Genomic DNA, 17,497 nt, shown 5'->3' on the forward strand with positions numbered 1-17,497 from the left:
GCAGGACTTATACACTTAATGGTAAGGTCCTAGGGAGTGTTGCTGAACAAAGAGACCTTGGAGTGCAGGTTCATAGCACCTTGAAAGTGGAGTCGCAGGTAGATAGGATAGTGAAGAAGGCGTTTGGTATGCTTTCCTTTATTGGTCAGAGTGGTGAGTACAGGAGTTGGGAGGTCATGTTGCGACTGTACAGGACATTGGTTAGGCCATTCTTGGAATATTGCGCGCAATTCTGGTCTCCTTCCTGTTGGAAAGATGTTGTGAAACTTGAAAGGGTTCAGAAAAGATTTACAAGGATGTTGCCAGTGTTGGAGGATCTGAGCTACAGGGAGAGGCTGAGGCTGAACAGGCTGGGGTATTTTTTCCTGCAGCATTGGAGGCTGACAGGAGACCTTAAAGAGATTTACAAAATTATGAGGGGCATGGATAGGATAAATACATAAAGTCTTTTCCCTGGGGTTGGAGGGTCCAGAACTAGAGGGCATAGGTTTAGGGTGAGAGGGGAAGGATATAAAAGAGATCTAAGAGGCAACTTTTTCACGCAAAGGGTGGTACATGTATGGAATGAGCTGCCAGAGGATGTGGTGGACGCTGGTGCAATTGCAACATTTAAGAGGCATTTGGTATATGAATAGGAAGGGTTTGGAGGGATATGGGCCGAGTGCTAGCAGGTGGGACTAGTTTGGGTTGGGATATCTGGTCAGCATGGGCGGGTTGGATCGAAGGGTCTGTTTCCATGCTGTACATCTCTATGACTCTATGACTTATGTGGTCGAGGGCTGCAGGATCCAATGATGGAAGGATCTTTGAAGTAAAACAATATTACATACAGACCCATGCACTTTATAGGACATAGACCTGTGGAGTTCCTAATCCTTGGCTGTCCTAATGCAATGGCTCCCTATTTGCTGTACATCTTCCGCTCCAGACATCACTGACAATCTCATTCACAGCCATAGTTCTGAACACATAGGGCAGGGAAATAATTGGGCTATTTTAGGACAGGGGAAATGGTATTGGCAGGACCTATTGTCCTGTATACACATTGTTCATCTTGCTTCCTAATGCTGCATTGTCACCTATGCTGAAGCAGAGAAGGTCGTTGAACTTCTATGACACTGCTGGCCATTCTTCCACATCATGGAGATCATAACATATTGGAGCCTCCAACCCTTCTTAAGAAGGGTGGTACATTAGCCATTTTCCAGTCATCTAGGACCCTGCCTGATTCTCACTTTTCACAAAGGGGTCACCACCAATGCCTCTACAATCTCCACAGCTATCTCCTTGAAAACTCTTGGATGTAGCCCATCTGGTCCAGATGATTTATCCGCCTTCAGATCTTTTAACTTCCCCCAGACCTTCTCCTAGTGATGGCTACTACACTCACCTCTTCCCCATGACGCTCTCGAAGTTTTAGTATGTCACTGGTGTCTTCCACTGTGAAAACTGATGTAAAGTACCTAGTCAATTCCTCTGCCATTTCTTTGCTCCCCATAACTACTTCTCCAGCCTCATTTTCCAGGTTTTCGATGTCACTCTTGCCTTTCTCTTATCTTTTAGATACCTTTAAAAAAACCTTTACAATCTTATTTTATACTCCAAGCCAGCTTATTCTCATATTTCATTTCTCTCCTCCCTAATTGTTTCTTTAGTTATCCTCTGGTGGTTTTTAAAGGCTTCCCAATCTTCTGGCTTCCCACGAACCCTCACCAGATTGTCTGCTTTTTCTTTTATGCTGTCCCTGACTTCTCTTGTCAGCCATGGTTGCTCATCCTCCCCTTAGCAGATTTATTCTTCCTTGGGATAAGTTTCTGCTGTGCCTCCCAAATTATCCACAGAAACTCCTGCCATTGCTGCTTCATCATTTCCCCTGCTAAACTCCCCTTCCAATCAACAGTTCCACTTTCATATCTTTGAGGTTACCTTTATTCAATTGTAATACCATTATATCTGATTCCAGCTTCTTCCTCTCAAACTACAGGATGAATTCTGTCATATAATGGTCCCTGGGGTCCTTAAGAGTTCCCTCACGTTCTCCTCTTTAATTATGTCTGCCTCATTACACATCACTAAATCCAGAATTCCCTGTTCCCTAGCGGGCTCTACCACAAGCTGCACCAAAAAAAAACTTGTGGACATTCCACAAATTCCTTTTTGTGCAATCTGTTACCAACCAGTTCACCTGTATATTGAAGTCCCTCTTGATTAATATAATTACGTCTTTCTTACATGGCTTTTCTATTGCCTGATTTATTTTCATCCCCACATCGTGACTATTGGTAGCAGGCCAGTACATGACTTCCATCAGGATCTTTTTTCCTTTGTAGTTCATCAACTCTACCCGCACAAGTTCTACACTGTCCAACTCTATATCACTTCTTGCTATTGATTTAAATTCATTTCTGACTAAAAAGGCAACCCCACCTCCATATGTACCTTTGGATATGTAGTTCCCAGTCCTGGTGCCCTTGCAGCCATGTCTCTGTGATACTCACAACATATGTATCTGTGAATTTTAATCTTGCTTACCTTGTTCTGAGATGGCACTGATCCAAGTGGCAACCTCAGGACAGGCTGCCACAGACTAGTAGCATGGCCTCCTCTGCCTCTCTTGCACCAACATCTCAACCAGGACCATAAGGTCCCTGTCAGAGAATCACTGTGCCATCTTTCCCTTCTCTGAAATGTTCGGATTCCATCCTTGACTGAGCTATTTCAGAATGCCAGAGCTTGTTCGGCTGCATACCAGCCTTTTAAAGATCTTATGGGCACCAGGGATGGTAGAATCTTCGAAGATATCACGTAAATTGGGTGTTGTTCTAGGAATGCCACTTGGTATTATTCCAATAGCATTAGACATGAGGGATTACAGTGGCAGCTAGATAGCTAATGAGCCATGTTTGATACAATACGGAGAGACATTGTGCTTAGTCACATGGTGAGAATCCCTCCATAAATTCAAAGCAACTTGCATTTAGTCAAAAGAATATAAGATTCAGTCTAATGTTACCACAGTAGTGTAAATATTAGTTTACCCTCACGATATCCAAGAGAAAAATTTAAAAGGACAAAATTTGCAAAAAGATTAAATCAACTATAAAATAGATATGTGGACCATGAATCTGAAAATCTAGATCATATTGGATATGATGCTTTTTCTTTGCGATATTGGAGGGGCTGGTAAGCGAGGTCTGATTCAGACCAGAAATAAGCGGTCATAAGGCTGGAATGAAATGTCATGTTTTTCCCAACTATTTTTGAAACTCCTTCAATTCTAGTGTGGCCAAGAGTAGAAAAAAATTAGAAATGCTAGTTGGGAAATGTGGAAGAAGAAATAAGTTGGTAAAATAAAAACATGAGAGGGAGCATGGGTATCAAAAGACTTTAAAGGAGATGAAACAGAAGCTAAAATAGGTGGGTGGGAGAAAACCTTTCAAGGTAGCATGAGGAGACAAACTTTTTAATAATTTTCACAAAAAAAGAGTAAATATGGAGAGGTTATGTTTTATTTTTACATTGCAAAGAAAGACAATCAGAAATCAAGTGGCTAATTTAATTTAGTCCAACAACATGGCCCAGAGAACTTCTCCATAATGGCAATGAATTGGCAGAAATATCACAAAATACAAGTTCTAGCCTCAAATGTGCCACTTCCTAATGTTGCATGGGAACAGTGTAGGGACAGTCTAGATAATGTGTACGTGGTTTGAGAAATGGCTGGCCATTTAAACAGTCACCTGCCTATATTGAAATCTCATTTTGGCACCCTTGTTGTCTGGAACCTGGTGTGTGCAGAGCAGGCGATCTCAAAGCAGGTCAGTTTCAGTGAATTTATTTTAAGATACTCAGGGTACCTCTTTGGAGAGCTGAAGTACCCTGTGGATACGGTCCCAAGATATCTTAGGGAGTGGGGGAGAGCCAGTGCCCTTAAGGATACCAGGTGCCATTGAGAGGAAGGGGTAATCAGGTACTCTTTAGGATTGCAAAATATCAAGAAGAATGTGCCAGAAGTGCATAAACTCATTGGTATTGTCCAACTCTCAAAGAACTCTCAAAGAACTGTCAAAAACCCAGAATACAAATGTTTGCTTCCATAAGGGATCAGTTGAAGAGTTTCAATGTATTCAATGTTTTCTTAACCAATGAGATTGCTTTTTAAATTAGTGATGTCATCTGTAGACACATAACTTTATTTTTGTCAGCGCAACCTCTGAGGTCTATCCATGTCAGATACTAGGTGAGTTGGCACTGGGGGAGATGAGTCGAAAAGTGTGGGGCTGGAAAAGGATAGCAGGTCAGACAGCATCAGAGGAGCAGGCGAGTTGACGTTTGGGCATAAACCCTTCAGGAATGTGAAGGGGGAAGGAAGCTGAGAGATGAATAGGGGAGTGGGGGTTGTTGGGGAGAAGGAAGCTGGGAAGGCGATAGTTGGATGCAGATGGGGAGTAACTGTGATAGGTAGGTGGGGAGGGTGTGAAGTTAGGTGGGAAGGAAGATTGACAGGTGGGACAGGTAAAGAGGGTGATGCCGAATTGGAGGGTTGGATCTGGAATGAGGTGGGGGGAGGGGAGATTTGGAAACTTCCTCTGGTTGTCGGGTGGCTTAGATTTAGCATTGGAGGCGGCCCTGGGCTTGTATGTCTTTGGGGGCATCACAATGGTTGTGTGTGTGTGTGTGTGTGTGTGTGTGTGTGTCAGAGGTGTTCCCCGAAATGGTCCACAAGTCGGCATCCTGTCTCCCCAATGTAGAGAAGACCACATCGGGAGCGACGGACACAGTAGATGAGATGAGTGGATGTGAGGGAAAGATCTCTGCTGGATGTGAAACGATCCTTTGGGGCCTTGAACAGGAGTTGAGGTGGGAAGAGTGGACACTTCCCACACCTTTTACACCTCTTGTGATGGCAAGGGAATGTTCCGGGTGTCGAGGGTGGGTTGGTGGGGGACGTGGACCTGATGAGGCAATCACGGAGGGAATAGTCTCGGAGGGGTGGGGAGGGAAATATATCTCTGGTGGTGGGGTTTGATTGCAGGTGGTGGAAATGAAAGAGGATGATCCCCTGTATTTGGAGATTAGTGTGGTGGAAGGTGAGGACCTGGGAGTTCTATTCTTATTGCACAGATGACAAGACTGGTAGGTAGGGAGAAGAATCAGAAATAATGTGGCACTATCTTGGCATATATAAGTCAAATGTGATGCATATAGGACCGAAGTCAGCATAGGAACTACAAAGGAGCTACATGGAATAAAAATCAAATATTCTAGGGTACTTCTATGTCAGGTTTGCAGAGTCAGAAAATGTCCAATCTCTCTGCTCTCAACCAGGATTAATCAAACTATAGAATGATGAAGCACAGGAACAGCCCATTCAGCTTGAATAATAAAGGATATAAATAGTTATTACAGCCTTAAGTACATTGAAGAGCACTCACTTTTCTTAAAGCCCATCCAAATCATTTAAATCTTGTCAAGTGCTTACCCGTTATAAAATCTTATTTGCCAACCCACAATAAAGACAGTTTATCTTCTAATAACCTCTTTGAGCTGTCAATCAAATTGTGAAATTAAAGTCCCCTTGCAACCAACTGAGTTAATTCTATCATGAGGCATGTGCCCAAGCATTGGTAAAGAACACTTAGGCAAATGACTATTGTAACTGCTAGAATAGATTACTTTCAACTATCACTGACATGGGCAACATACTTTTAATTTTTATAACTCGTTGGGTATTTAAATCATTTCACATCACGACAGTCACACATACTTTATCTATTCTCAAAGACAATGCTCAAAGTATATGGAAGCATTGGGTGAAATCCTTGCTAAAGCAACACCAACAGCTGCCACTGGTCAGGATGCAGGAACTATTATTGGGACTGCCTTTTGCTGAGTCTGCAAGATCTGGCAATATCTGCAGGGTCTTGTGTGGAGCGTCAGCAAGGAGAAGGCATGGTTAGATGGAGGGGGTGTTTCAAGGACGGTGTGGGGAGGAAGAAGGAAGTTTCAATCAAATGAGGGAAAGAGGGCAATAAGGGGGTGTAAGGGTAGGGGAGAAGGAGGCTGTAGGGATGATGTGTATAAAAGAGGTTGCAAGAGATATGGGGATGGAAAGGGAGACTGCAAGAGGTTGAGGGGGGGATGAAGGAAGTGAAAGAAGTGTGAAGGGGGAAAAGGAAGCCGCAAGAGGTATAAAACTGGAGGTGAAGGCTGCAAGAAGTATGGGTGAGGAGAAGGAGGTTACAAGAGATGTAAGGGCGAGAAGAAAACTGTAAAAGGTGTGAAAACCAAAAGAAGGCTGTAAGCAAGGTGTGGGGTGCATGAAGAATGCTGCAGTGGGTTGGGAAGGTGGGGGGGGAAGGCTGCAGAGGGCACGTGGTGAACAGGAGAGAGAAAAACATGTAAGTTTGTCAACAGAGGAAGACAAGAAAAGTTCAAGTAACTGTGACAATGAAATCTTTGCAAAGAAATGTGTAATGTCGAGTTTAGGGTAATGTAAGTAATATGTTAATACCTGGTTAAAATGTTCCAGCTTTATGATCATGTTATGGAAACATGTTAGCTGTGATCTTGCCAATCTGAGCAAGGTGAGTTAAGAGTGATGGCTATTTGTGTATAAAAGATTATGTTAAAATTGAAAGGGTTCAGAAAAGGTTTTTAAAGGATGTTACTGGGATGGAGGGTCTAAGCTACAGGTTTAATAGGCTGGAGCTTCTTTCCCTGGAACATCAGAGGCTGAGGGGTGACCTTACAGAAGTTTATAAAATCATGAAGGGCATGGATAAGGTGAATAGCTAGGGTCTTTTTTCCTAGGGTAGGGTAATCCAAAACTAGACGACATGGGTTTAAGGTGATAGGGAAAGATTTAAAAGGGATCTGAGGGGCAACTTTTTCACACAAAGTGGTGCACGTATGGAATGAGTTATTGGAGGAGGCAGTGTGGGCACATGCAATTACAACATTTAAAAGATATTTGGATGGGTATACTAATCAGAAGGGTTTAGAGAAATATGGGCCAATTGCTGGCAAATGGGACTAGACGTGTTCGGATATCAGGTTGGACTGAAAGATGTGTTTCTGGGCTGTATAACTCTATGACTTTAAGTGTGCATCAGTTATTATGGGGAAAAGAAAACATTGGTTAACTTATGTCTGTATTCTTATATCAAGTTAAATACTATGGTGCATTTCCTTATATGTTGTGTTATATGTTTAATGGAAACTTAACAGTTATTAAGAATACTGATGAATTATTCTAATTCTGTTTTGCTTGAGCTTATATGTCATAAATACAGAGGGTATTGTCATTAATCATAACCCAATAGTTGAGTAAATGTAGCCTTTGAAACCAAAAATATATCCCTCAAAAATCAAAAAGTAGACCTTGAAAATCTCAAGAAGAGCCTTGAGAAAGAAAAATAGTTTTGACCCCTGCAAGCCTTACATTTAACTCCATTTATTTGTGACTCCCACACTATAGGTTAACACCTTTGCTTCAGCAAAAATGGGTTTGTTTGATCTCAGCAGTGTGTACAAAATGCCCTGCTGAGTTCAAATTTCCCTGATGTGGGTGCCATACACTTGCCTTCCTTTCCCCCTACTGGTGGAAATGGAAAGTGTTGGAAATAGGGGTGGAGTTTCCCAAATTTGGAATTTGTCCACTATTTCTGAAGACTCACACAGCTGTCTTGTTTACAGACAAACAGACTACCCAACTGGGGCAAAAGTATTACCTCTGCCCATCTTCATTTGTGGAGATCATAATCACGAGTTCATATTGGACGATAGGCTCCAGGCTCACTGGCCATTTGGCTTAAGGTTAAAGTAAGTGAACAATTCTGCTGTACATCAATCCTTGTTGATTATGTTGTATTTTTCCACCAAAAAGCATTGTTTTATCATTTGCAATTATTTTGTAATAAATGAACAAGTATCACTTGATGGCTGAAGCCCCACGACCACGGATGCAGGTGGCTATGATATACTAACAAACAGCGACGTAGAGAAAATCCATTAATTAACATACATGCACAAAGGTTAGAAGGAGCTTTCTGAGAATTTTGGATTATAATAGATTGAGATCAGTTATAAACAAGGTTATGATCTTGATTCCTTTATTGATAGATGTCTCTGGTAGAGCAGATTATCAGAGACATCTAGTGATCACCAATCTCTCCAGCAAATATCAATCATATTGGAACTCCAAATATGGGATTTACTATTGCAGACTAGATTTGATGAAAGATTTCAGTCATCCCTTGAGTAACTGATTACTGCATGACATTATATGAGTAGGGTGAATAATGTCTAATGGCTACTTTTAATTATTTGCATTTTTATTCCTTACCACTTGACAATTTTTTTTTGATCATGGCAGAATGCAATGAGAATTTATTACTTACATTAACAATGGCTGTCCCAGTTCCACCAGTGGTTTTTATTATTACATTATCATTTTTCTCAATCTGCCAAAAGTAGAACAAAAATGAGTAAAATACTATCACAATCCTCACAATGAAAAAGGACAAAATAATGAGGCATCCTGCAACCCATGTTCCAAAATTATAAATTCAATGAATGCAAACCAAAACACTTCAATAGTAACTTACTTCCTGTGGTCTTGTGAATGCTTTTTGTTCATTTAGTTCAAACTGCTGAATGTGGCCAAGTCTTCTGTAGTCCACAGTTATGGACATCTGAAGCTTAGTTCGCTTCATATTAATAACATACTCTGTCAAACTCTCAAGGGCTGTTACAGTGTCCTGCCATTAAAAAAAACTTGACATTTAGAATTTAGTGTAGATACACCACAAAAACTAAAACAACTCTGAATTCTCAAAGCTGAAAAGAAGACAAAAAAAGTGATAAGGCATAAATTTTTTTTAAAAACTATGCATTATAAAGTCATGGAGTAATTTGCAACACTGAAGGAGGCTGTTCAGTGTACTGGACTAAAATAACTCCACAGAAGTTGGTATCCCATCACCAAGTCACTCTTTCTTACACATTGAAAGTCCTTTACACTGATCCAGCTCCCTCTAATCTAATAGTAATCTTGCTTTTTGTGCACCTTCTTTGCAGCTGTAACTTTGTATTCCTCACTCCATTTAAATCACCCTATAATCTTTGTATGCTATGATCTGCCTGTATTGCAAGCAACACAAAAACTTTTCATTGTACTTCGGTACATGTGATAATAATAAATCAGATCAAATCAAATCAGAACCATTTCTCAGAGTGAACAGAGCCTCTTGTTTTTTTCTTCTTATCCTGACTCAAAGACAACGGTTGTTTTTGCAGGAGCGTCCTTTTTTACCCTCATTATCACTGCAATAACTTCCCAGAGGCCGGTATTCTGTCACCGAGTCCCCCTTTATTCACACAGGGAGAGTCCTCGCCACTGAGCCAGCTCCCTCAGAGCCAGCTCTCAGACTGAACAGAACCTCTGCCACTCCTGATTATATTTTTTTGTTTTTTTCCCTTTTTTTTTTAAAACCCCCCACACTCCCACCTAACTGCGGTAGAGCTTATTTTTTCCCCAGCACCCATATTGTGTGTGTGCAGGTGTGAGACACAGTGAGCGACACAAGGTGCATGAATCTTTATTCAAATTTCCACCATCAGGAAGATAGGAAGCACCCGACTGGCCAGTGACAAGCACTGCCCTTCACATCAAACAGTGTGATCAAACAGTGAAGGGGAGGGCAGGGATTAAATCAAAATAGAGTTGGAGGGAGAAATAATGCATTCCACTCCCTGCGGCGCCCACCTCTCTCTGAACAACTCCAGGGTGTTGGTGGACACCGCATGCTCCTTCTCCAGAGACACCCGGGCTCTAATGTAACCGCGAAAGAGGGGCAGGCAGTCGGCCCGAACGACCCCCTCTACGGCCCGCTACCTGGACCTGTTGATGGCCAGTTTAGCCAGGCCCAGGAGCAGACCCACAAGGAGGTCTTCAGACCTGCCCTCCCTCCTCCGTACCGGGTGCCCGAAGATCAGGAGCATGGGACTGAAGTGCAACCAACAGCAGAGGAGAAAGTTTTTAAAGAAAATCAAAAAGGGAGTGCAAACGCCCACACCCAATATATACATGGTCCATGGACTCCACAGCGCCACAGAACAAGCAGTTGGGCTGGGAGTCCGTGAACCACCGCAATCTGCGGTTGCAGGGGACTGCTGCGTGCAGCACCCTCCACCCCAGATCCCCGAGAGAGAGAGGGGGAGGACCCCCACGTAGAGAGCCCTCCACTGGGGATCCCCACCGCCCGGTGGCAAATGGGCATGCCAAAGCGTGTCTGGACGGTGGAAGAGGGAGAAGAGGTGGACGGTGTGCAGCAGCAGTCGATACAAGGCCTGCCTTTTTAATGTCCTTAAAAAGAAACAAAATTAACATTCCAGAGGCGGCTCAGATTGTGGGGCACAGACTCCCGCAGGAATTACGGGACCCTGGGGCCAATGTGAAATTCTGTTCGGGCTGGGGTGAGCGCGGACAGGATCCCACCGCACATCTGAGCATCCTCCAACTGGCGCACTATGTCGGGTCCGAACACCGCCGTATTAAGGCGTCGGATGGCGGTGGCCACATACCAGACGTCAACTGCTGCCCTGCTCGCTATGTCCTGCAGAAGCGTCCAGCCCAGGCCCCCGGCACCCAGCACATCCCTGACCTTGGTCACCCTCGCTGCCACGGCCCTCCCCTCTGACAGCCACTCTAACCTGCGAGTATGGAGGTGCGGATTCATGAGCAACTGCTCCCTGACGACATCCGCTACTCCTGCTGGAGGGTAGGTGCGACGTGATTCGACCATGTTCCAGACAGTGATCAGGTCCTGGTAAAAGACAGGCAGCGTCTTGAGGGCGACCTCCAAACCGTCATGGTCGACGAACAGGAGCTGCGTGTCGTAGTTGAGGTTACGCACCTGGTGGAAAAAATACGTCGCCAGGGCGCACCACCTAGGAGGAGGCTCGACGTAAAGGTATCGCTCGCTGCAAGGTCTGAAGGCAGAATGTCGCGACCTGGGTGCGGACGCACACCAGCGACTGACCGCCCTCCTCAATAGGGAGACTCAGAACCTGCGCAGCGACCCAGTGCATCTTTTCGTCCCAGAAGAAGTCGACCAATGTTCTCTGGATGCCAGCGACAAAACCAGGAGGAGGGACCAAAGTCACCAGCTGGTACCACAGCATGGCGGCCACCAGCTGGTTTATGACCAGCACTTGACTCCTGTAAGGTAGCACTTGGAGCATTTCTGTCCAGCGGCCTAAGCGAGCTGAGACTTTGGCCTCCAGCTCCTGCCAGAATTCCTCAGCCGGGCCGAGGTAGACCCCCAGGTAGAGGAGTTGGACCCCCGTAACTCCTCCAGCAGAGAGTCCACCCGCCACGGACCAACCAGTAGTCCGGAACATTTAACCCAGTTGATCCTGGCAGAAGATGCTGCCGTGTACACGGCCTGGTACTCGCGCATCCTCCCCAGGTCAGCCGGTCGGTGAAAGTGAGGAGCATGTCGTCGGCGTAGGCATGGGGGGTGGTCCTCTCGGCCTGCGCTGCGCAGAACCAGCCCCGACAACCTCCTCCGCAAGAGGCGCAGGAAAGGCTCCACGCACAGGGAATACAGCTGGCCAAACAGGGGGCAGCCTTGACGCACTCCTCTCCCGAAGCGAAGGTGCGCCGTCAGGGACCCGTTAACTTTAACCAGACACTCTGTGGCGGCGTACAAAAGTCGGATCCAGGTGACGAACTGCGTCCCGAACCGAATGCCCGCAGAGTCCCGAGCAGGTACTCGTGATCGACCCTGTCGAACGCCTTCTCCTGGTCGAGAGACAGGAAGGCACTCAGCAGACCAGCCCGTCGACAGAAATGGATCAGGTCCCGGACCAGGTGGATGTTGTCATGCATCCTCCGGCCCGGGACCGTGTAGGACTGGTCCGGGGGAATCGTGTGGGCCAGCATGGAGGCCAGGCGAGAAGACAACACCCTGGCGAAGATTTTGTAGTCCGTGCTGAGGAGGGAGACTGGACGCCAGTTCCTCAAGGAACAAAGGTCCCCCTTCTTTGGCAGCAGGACGATGACCACCCTGCACCAAGAAAGGGGCAGCTCTCCGGCATTTAGACACTCCCCCAGGACCTGCGTGTAGTCGCTCCCCAGGATGTCCCAGAACGCCCTGAAGAACTCCACAGTAAGCCCGTCCAGCCCCAGGGATTTGCCCCTCGAGAGCCGGTCGAGGGCGCGGTCAGCTCCTCTAAAGTGACGGGAGCGTCGAGCCTTCTGGCGTCCTCTTGGCTGAGCTGCGGCAGGTCCTCCCACAGAACTCTGCGAGCATCCTCGCTGGACGGATCCGGAGAGAACAGAGCCATATAATAGTTTCGGATGTGGGCCCTGATACCCTCCGGATCTGAGACGAGGGACCCGTCATTGGCCAGCAGCACAAGGAGCTGCTGACAGGTGCCACGCCTTTTTTCCAGTGAGTAGAAGGAGGGGGACCCACGGTCCAGGTCCTGGAGGAGCTGGATCCGCGACCTGACGTATGCGCCCCGAGCCCCGACGAGCTGCAGGTCCCGGAGCGTGGCCTTCTTCTCTTCGTACGCCCCGCGCAGGGCCGGGTCTGCGTCGGGCTGACCGAGGCGTGACTCCCGGTCGAACATCTCCTTCTCCAACTCCTCGGTCCTGGATTTCTGCCTTTGTCGACCCCTTCGCGTACTCCTGACGGAAAACTCGGGGGTGAGCCTTGCCCACATTCCACCATAGCCTCAAGGAGGGGAAGCTTCCCCGCTTCCTTCTCCAGCTGGCCCAGAAACGATTAAACGAGTCCTGGAACTGCTCTTCCTCCAGCCAGTATGCGTATCTGAGCCGGGCGCCGAACGGAAGAGTTCCGCCCACACCAGGTGATGGTCCGTGCATGACACCTGCTGCGTGGAGGCCTTCGGAAAACAGGAGGCGTACGCCCGCGAAACGTACAGGCGGTCGATTTTGGACGCTCCGACCCCAGCCCTCACAAAGGTGAGGGTGATGGAGTCGGGATGGAGATTCCACCAGACGTCCACCAGGTCGAAGGACTTGGCCAAGTCCCCCAACCTCCTCCCCGACACCCAACCGATGCGGGCACCGCTGTGGCCCCTGTCCGAGTACGCAGTTAAAATCTCCCCAGAGGACAACGCACTGGCTCTCGATGGAGGCAAGATGAGCGGACACTTCTCTGAAGAAGCTCGCTTGCCTCGGCCTGGCCAGGGGAGTGTAGACGTTCACCAATTGAAGCACTGCGCCACCCCCAGCTGAACCATCAGGTGAAGCAAAGAGCCTGGCACGGGCTCCCTGACCCCAAGATCTCCGGTTGAAAATGTAGGGCCAACAAGATAGCCACCCCGCCAGGTCTGCGGGTGAGGTGACTCATGTAGACACCCCCCCTCGCCACTCCAGGAGCCAGGTGGATTCGTCTCCCGGGGTAGTGTGGGAAGCACACCGCATACCTCCCGTCCTGGAGGACCGAGAGGGTCTGGAATCTGCGCTGTGACTCCCTGCTGCCGTTGGTGTTGAGGCTGGCTATAGTTGTCTCCATGTCGGAAGCATTGTGCAACCACCACCAGTACAGTTAAATAAACTACATACATTTACTGGGAGGATGAGGGAGGGGCACAGAAGTCCCTCACCCTCACCAGGAGTGCCCCCAGAAAGTTCCTGACTCACTTTCACTCATTAGCGTCGAGCCCAGGCGCCTGGTGAGCAGCGTGGGCCGACCAGTAAACTCTAAGGAGCTCCAGCGGTCGAGCACCAGTTGGGCTCTATCCCGGCAACTCCGAGTTTCCTCGACAAACTCCCGGAGTTCCTCGAGGGGGATGAGGGGGAGATCAGGGGGGTGGGGGGGGGAGCACCTGGGACTCAAGAATGTCGCTAGAGACAGACTCCGCGTCGTCCCCAGTGTTCACCACCGATCCTGAACCCCCCTCCGGGAAGTCACCCTCATTCACAGACCCCTCCCCCACCAAGAGAGTGGGGGCTGGTCCAGCATCACCAACTGGCCTCAAACCCCCGCCAACCTCACCCCTAGGGTCACCTGCGGTAACTTCCTCGGCGCACCCCTTCCCAGAATACCCCGAGTTCGGGTCGCGGGCGGCAGAGGCTCTGGGTCCCGCTCCTCGGGGAAAAGGTCCTCCCTCAGGGCCAAGGCCCCCGGAAAAACAGTCTGGGAGGGAGGAGTGAGGATAACACCTTCCTCCCCTCCACCGTTCAACGACCCAGCAGACAGTTCGCTGTCGTCACCCGCACCGCAGCCTGTGTTGTTTTTAAAGTCATCCCCAGGAGCTGGTGGAATTACAGCAGCAGAAGATCCTACTGCAGCCCCTGGGGGCTCAGGCAGGTCAGGCTGAAGTGCAGGACAGGCAAGAAACACCATGGGCTCATCCCCTGGAAAGGGACAGCACTGCCAGCATGCTGCCAGGAAATCTCTCCTCTCCAAGGGCCAGCACCTCTTCCCCAGAGACACAGGGGGGATGTCTATGGGCCTTCCCCTCCCAACCCCACCCCACCCACCTTGGTGGTCATAGGGCTCAAAGTCCCTCCCCCCAGCTTCTCCCGGAATACTATTAGCTGGGGCGTGGCCAGGGTGGGGAGGGTCAGCTGTGTCACTTCCTGCTCCACCTCTGGTTTATCAAGTGGTGGTGGGTGGGGCAGGGGCCTAGTTTCCTCTCCAGGGCCCAGAGACAAAGCTGCTGCAGGAGGGAAGGCAGTGGTGGTTTCCCCCAGGTTAGTTCCAGGGTGTGGTTTGGGCTCAGGGGCCCCTGGGCCAGGTGTTGTAGCGCCAGGAGCAGGCATTGAAGCCCCAGGGGTTTCTGTAACGGGGCAGGGGTTGGGTGTGGGGTCCGTGGGTGCAGCAGGGCTGGGATCAGGTACAGGTTTGGGGGTCAGGGTTCCCGCACTGGGGCGATGCTGGCACGGCCGCAGGGGCATTGTCGTGCTGGAGTGGGGCAGATCGTGCGTTTGTTGTGGGGGAAGGTGACAGGGTGGTCTCCACGTGAGCGGGCCTGGCGTGTTGAATCTTCTTTAGCGCCTTCCATCCGGCCAGACACTCGCCCCCTCTCCCTGCCAGAGGCTGAGGCATTGGAAGCCTCTGGCTTAGTTCCCGCTGCCGGGGCTTGTAGTGTTGACTGCGGGGGAAGGGCAGTGGGTGTGGTGGTGCCACCCTCAGCCGTTGGTGTGGGCTGGGCAGCCTTCTGAGTGGGGCAGTTTTTTTTACATGCTCCACCACGTGGCACAAGTGGCACCGCATGCCGTCCAGAAGACGCAGTAGGCCGCTCCCTTGTGGAGGAGGGTAAATGAGCCCTCGGTGACTTCCTCCCAGGCCAGGCAAATGAACACCTGGTGTCAGAAGGAGTAAATGTGCCGGAGGGCAAGGTCCTTGAGACCAAGCAGGAGCGGTTGGACACTCGACCGGATCTCCCCCAAGGTGTTGAGGTGGGGAAGAAGGAGCTCACTGGCAATGAAGGACGCAACATTGGAAATCGTGACCCTCTGGGCTGTAACGTCCAAAGGGTCAATGGGCAGATGTGTCCCGCCCACAGTGAGCCCCCTCTCCATGGCCAGGTGGACCGCCTGCTCGATCTTGAGGAAAAATACGGCCTTCCCATACATCCTGGCCGCAGCGACGATGGCCAGTGAGCCGACCACACTAGCCATAGCCTTACTGCAGGCCTCGATGGTCATGTTGGGGTGCGGATAGGCCTTGACTCCCAGGCGTTTAGTTAGGTGCCTGAAGGGGGTCGGGCTTAGAGCAGCTGAGCCTAAGGCAGCGGCTACCCTGGTATAGGTGCGGCTGGGCCCTGTAATTTTGGGACTCGCAATGCTGTGCTGTTGAATATTGGTAGGCCCCAGGAACCAGCTGTATTGTTAAGTCCAGGTGGGGCCTCAGGCAGTGGCAGCAGCAGCAGGTGGAGGCAGGCCTCAGGTCACAGCAGCAGCAGTCTTGGGAGAGTCCCAAGGCAAGTCCCAGGTAGGCCTCTGGTCGCAGCAGTGGTGGAGGTCCTTGGAGGGTCCAAAGGCAAGTCCCAGGCAGCACCAAAGTGAGTCCCAGGCCCCTGGTCGCAGCAGTGGACGCAGGCCTGTTGAGGGGGGGCCCCCCAAGGCAAGTTCCAGGCAGCCCCAAAGTGAGTCCCAGACAACCGCAGTGGAGGTGGGCCTCAAGCAGCAACAGCGGTAGAGGTGGGCCTCTAGCAGAAGCAGTGGTGGTGGTCCTGGGAGAGTCCCAGGCAGCAGCTATGAGGCAGGCCCCAGGCAGTCCCAACAGAGGCAGGTCCGGGTGGAGTCCCAGAGATGAGCAGTGAAGTGGACCCGAGGCAGCAGCAACACTCCCTTGACCTGGGTCAGGCTCAGGCAGCAGGGTGGAGGTAGGCCTCAGGCAGCAGTTGCGGCAGCTGTAGGCAAGGCCCAGGCTGCAGCACCAGACACAGGCCCAGGCCTCAGAGCTCTCATCACCTTCTGCCTCTTCTTTCTTCTTCCTCCTTCTCTCACTGACTGTGGGCCAGCCAGTCCCAGAATCAGTTCCCCCTTCTTCTGAAACAATCAAGAGGAGTGTCCTTCCCACACTGGTCCAGCTCCCTCAGAGCCAGCTCTGAGTGAATAAAACCGCCGCCACTCCTGATTATATATTTTTTTCCCTTATGTTTTTAAACCCCCACACTACTGCCTAACTGCAGTAGTGCTTATTTTTTCCCCAGCACCCATGTTGTGTGTGTGCAGGTGTGAGACACAGTGAGCGACACAAGGTGCAAGAATCTTTCTTCCTGGTGGTGGAAATTTGAATAAAGGCAACACCCGAGTGGCCAGTGACAAGCAGTACCCTTCACATCAAAGGGCAATACTGTGTGATCAAACAGTGAAGGGGAGGGCAGAGATTAAATCAAAATAGAGTTGGAGGGAGAAATGATGCACTCCACTCCCTGCGGTACAGAGCCTTTTGTTTTTGTCAGCCGAGGTTCTCTGTTTGGACCAAATTAAACAGCCCCAACAGGGAACTCATACTATGCGGTCCACCTGGTTGACTTTGTTTCAATCATTACGTCCCTCCCCCTCTGAGTCAGAGGTCATAGGCCAGTTCTTTTCTTTTGTAGCTCCTCCTGGGTTTTGGCACCAGGTCAGGTTCTTCCAACTCTGCTTCTGACCTGGGCAGCATGTAATACACAGTAGCTTGCCTCTTGCTGTATCTCGGAAGAAATTCCTTTACCGTTGCAGATGTTTCGTCCCCTGTCTAGGTGACATCCTCAGTGCTTGGGAGCCTCCTGTGAAGCGCTTCTGTGATCTTTCCTCCGGCATTTATAGTGATTTATACCTGCCACTTCCGGTTGTCAGTTCCAGCTGTTTGCTGCAGTGGTCAGTATATTGGGTCCAGGTCGATGTGCTTATTGATTGAATCTGTGGATGAGTGCCATGCCTCTAGGAATTCCATGGCTGTTCTGTTTGGCTTGTCCCAAAATAGTAGTGTTGTCCCAGTCGAATTCATGTTGCTTGTCA

General features: G+C 49.3%; 1 protein-coding gene across 3 annotated transcripts in view; it reads right to left on the reverse strand.

Annotated features, from left to right (window-relative positions):
- c5 (complement component 5) overlaps positions 1–17,497 on the reverse strand; it is a 128,656-nt gene that overhangs the window by 18,560 nt on the left and 92,599 nt on the right. For all 3 annotated transcript variants that reach the window (XM_043720297.1, XM_043720298.1, XM_043720299.1), the window contains 2 exons: positions 8,610–8,762; positions 8,403–8,465 (listed from right to left, as the gene is read on the reverse strand). In XM_043720297.1, the coding sequence (XP_043576232.1) occupies positions 8,403–8,465; positions 8,610–8,762 (216 nt within the window). The remainder of the gene's footprint in view (positions 1–8,402; positions 8,466–8,609; positions 8,763–17,497) is intronic.

Source organism: Chiloscyllium plagiosum, chromosome 30 (genome assembly GCF_004010195.1).
Source record: "Chiloscyllium plagiosum isolate BGI_BamShark_2017 chromosome 30, ASM401019v2, whole genome shotgun sequence".
Taxonomy (NCBI): Eukaryota; Metazoa; Chordata; class Chondrichthyes; order Orectolobiformes; family Hemiscylliidae; genus Chiloscyllium; species Chiloscyllium plagiosum.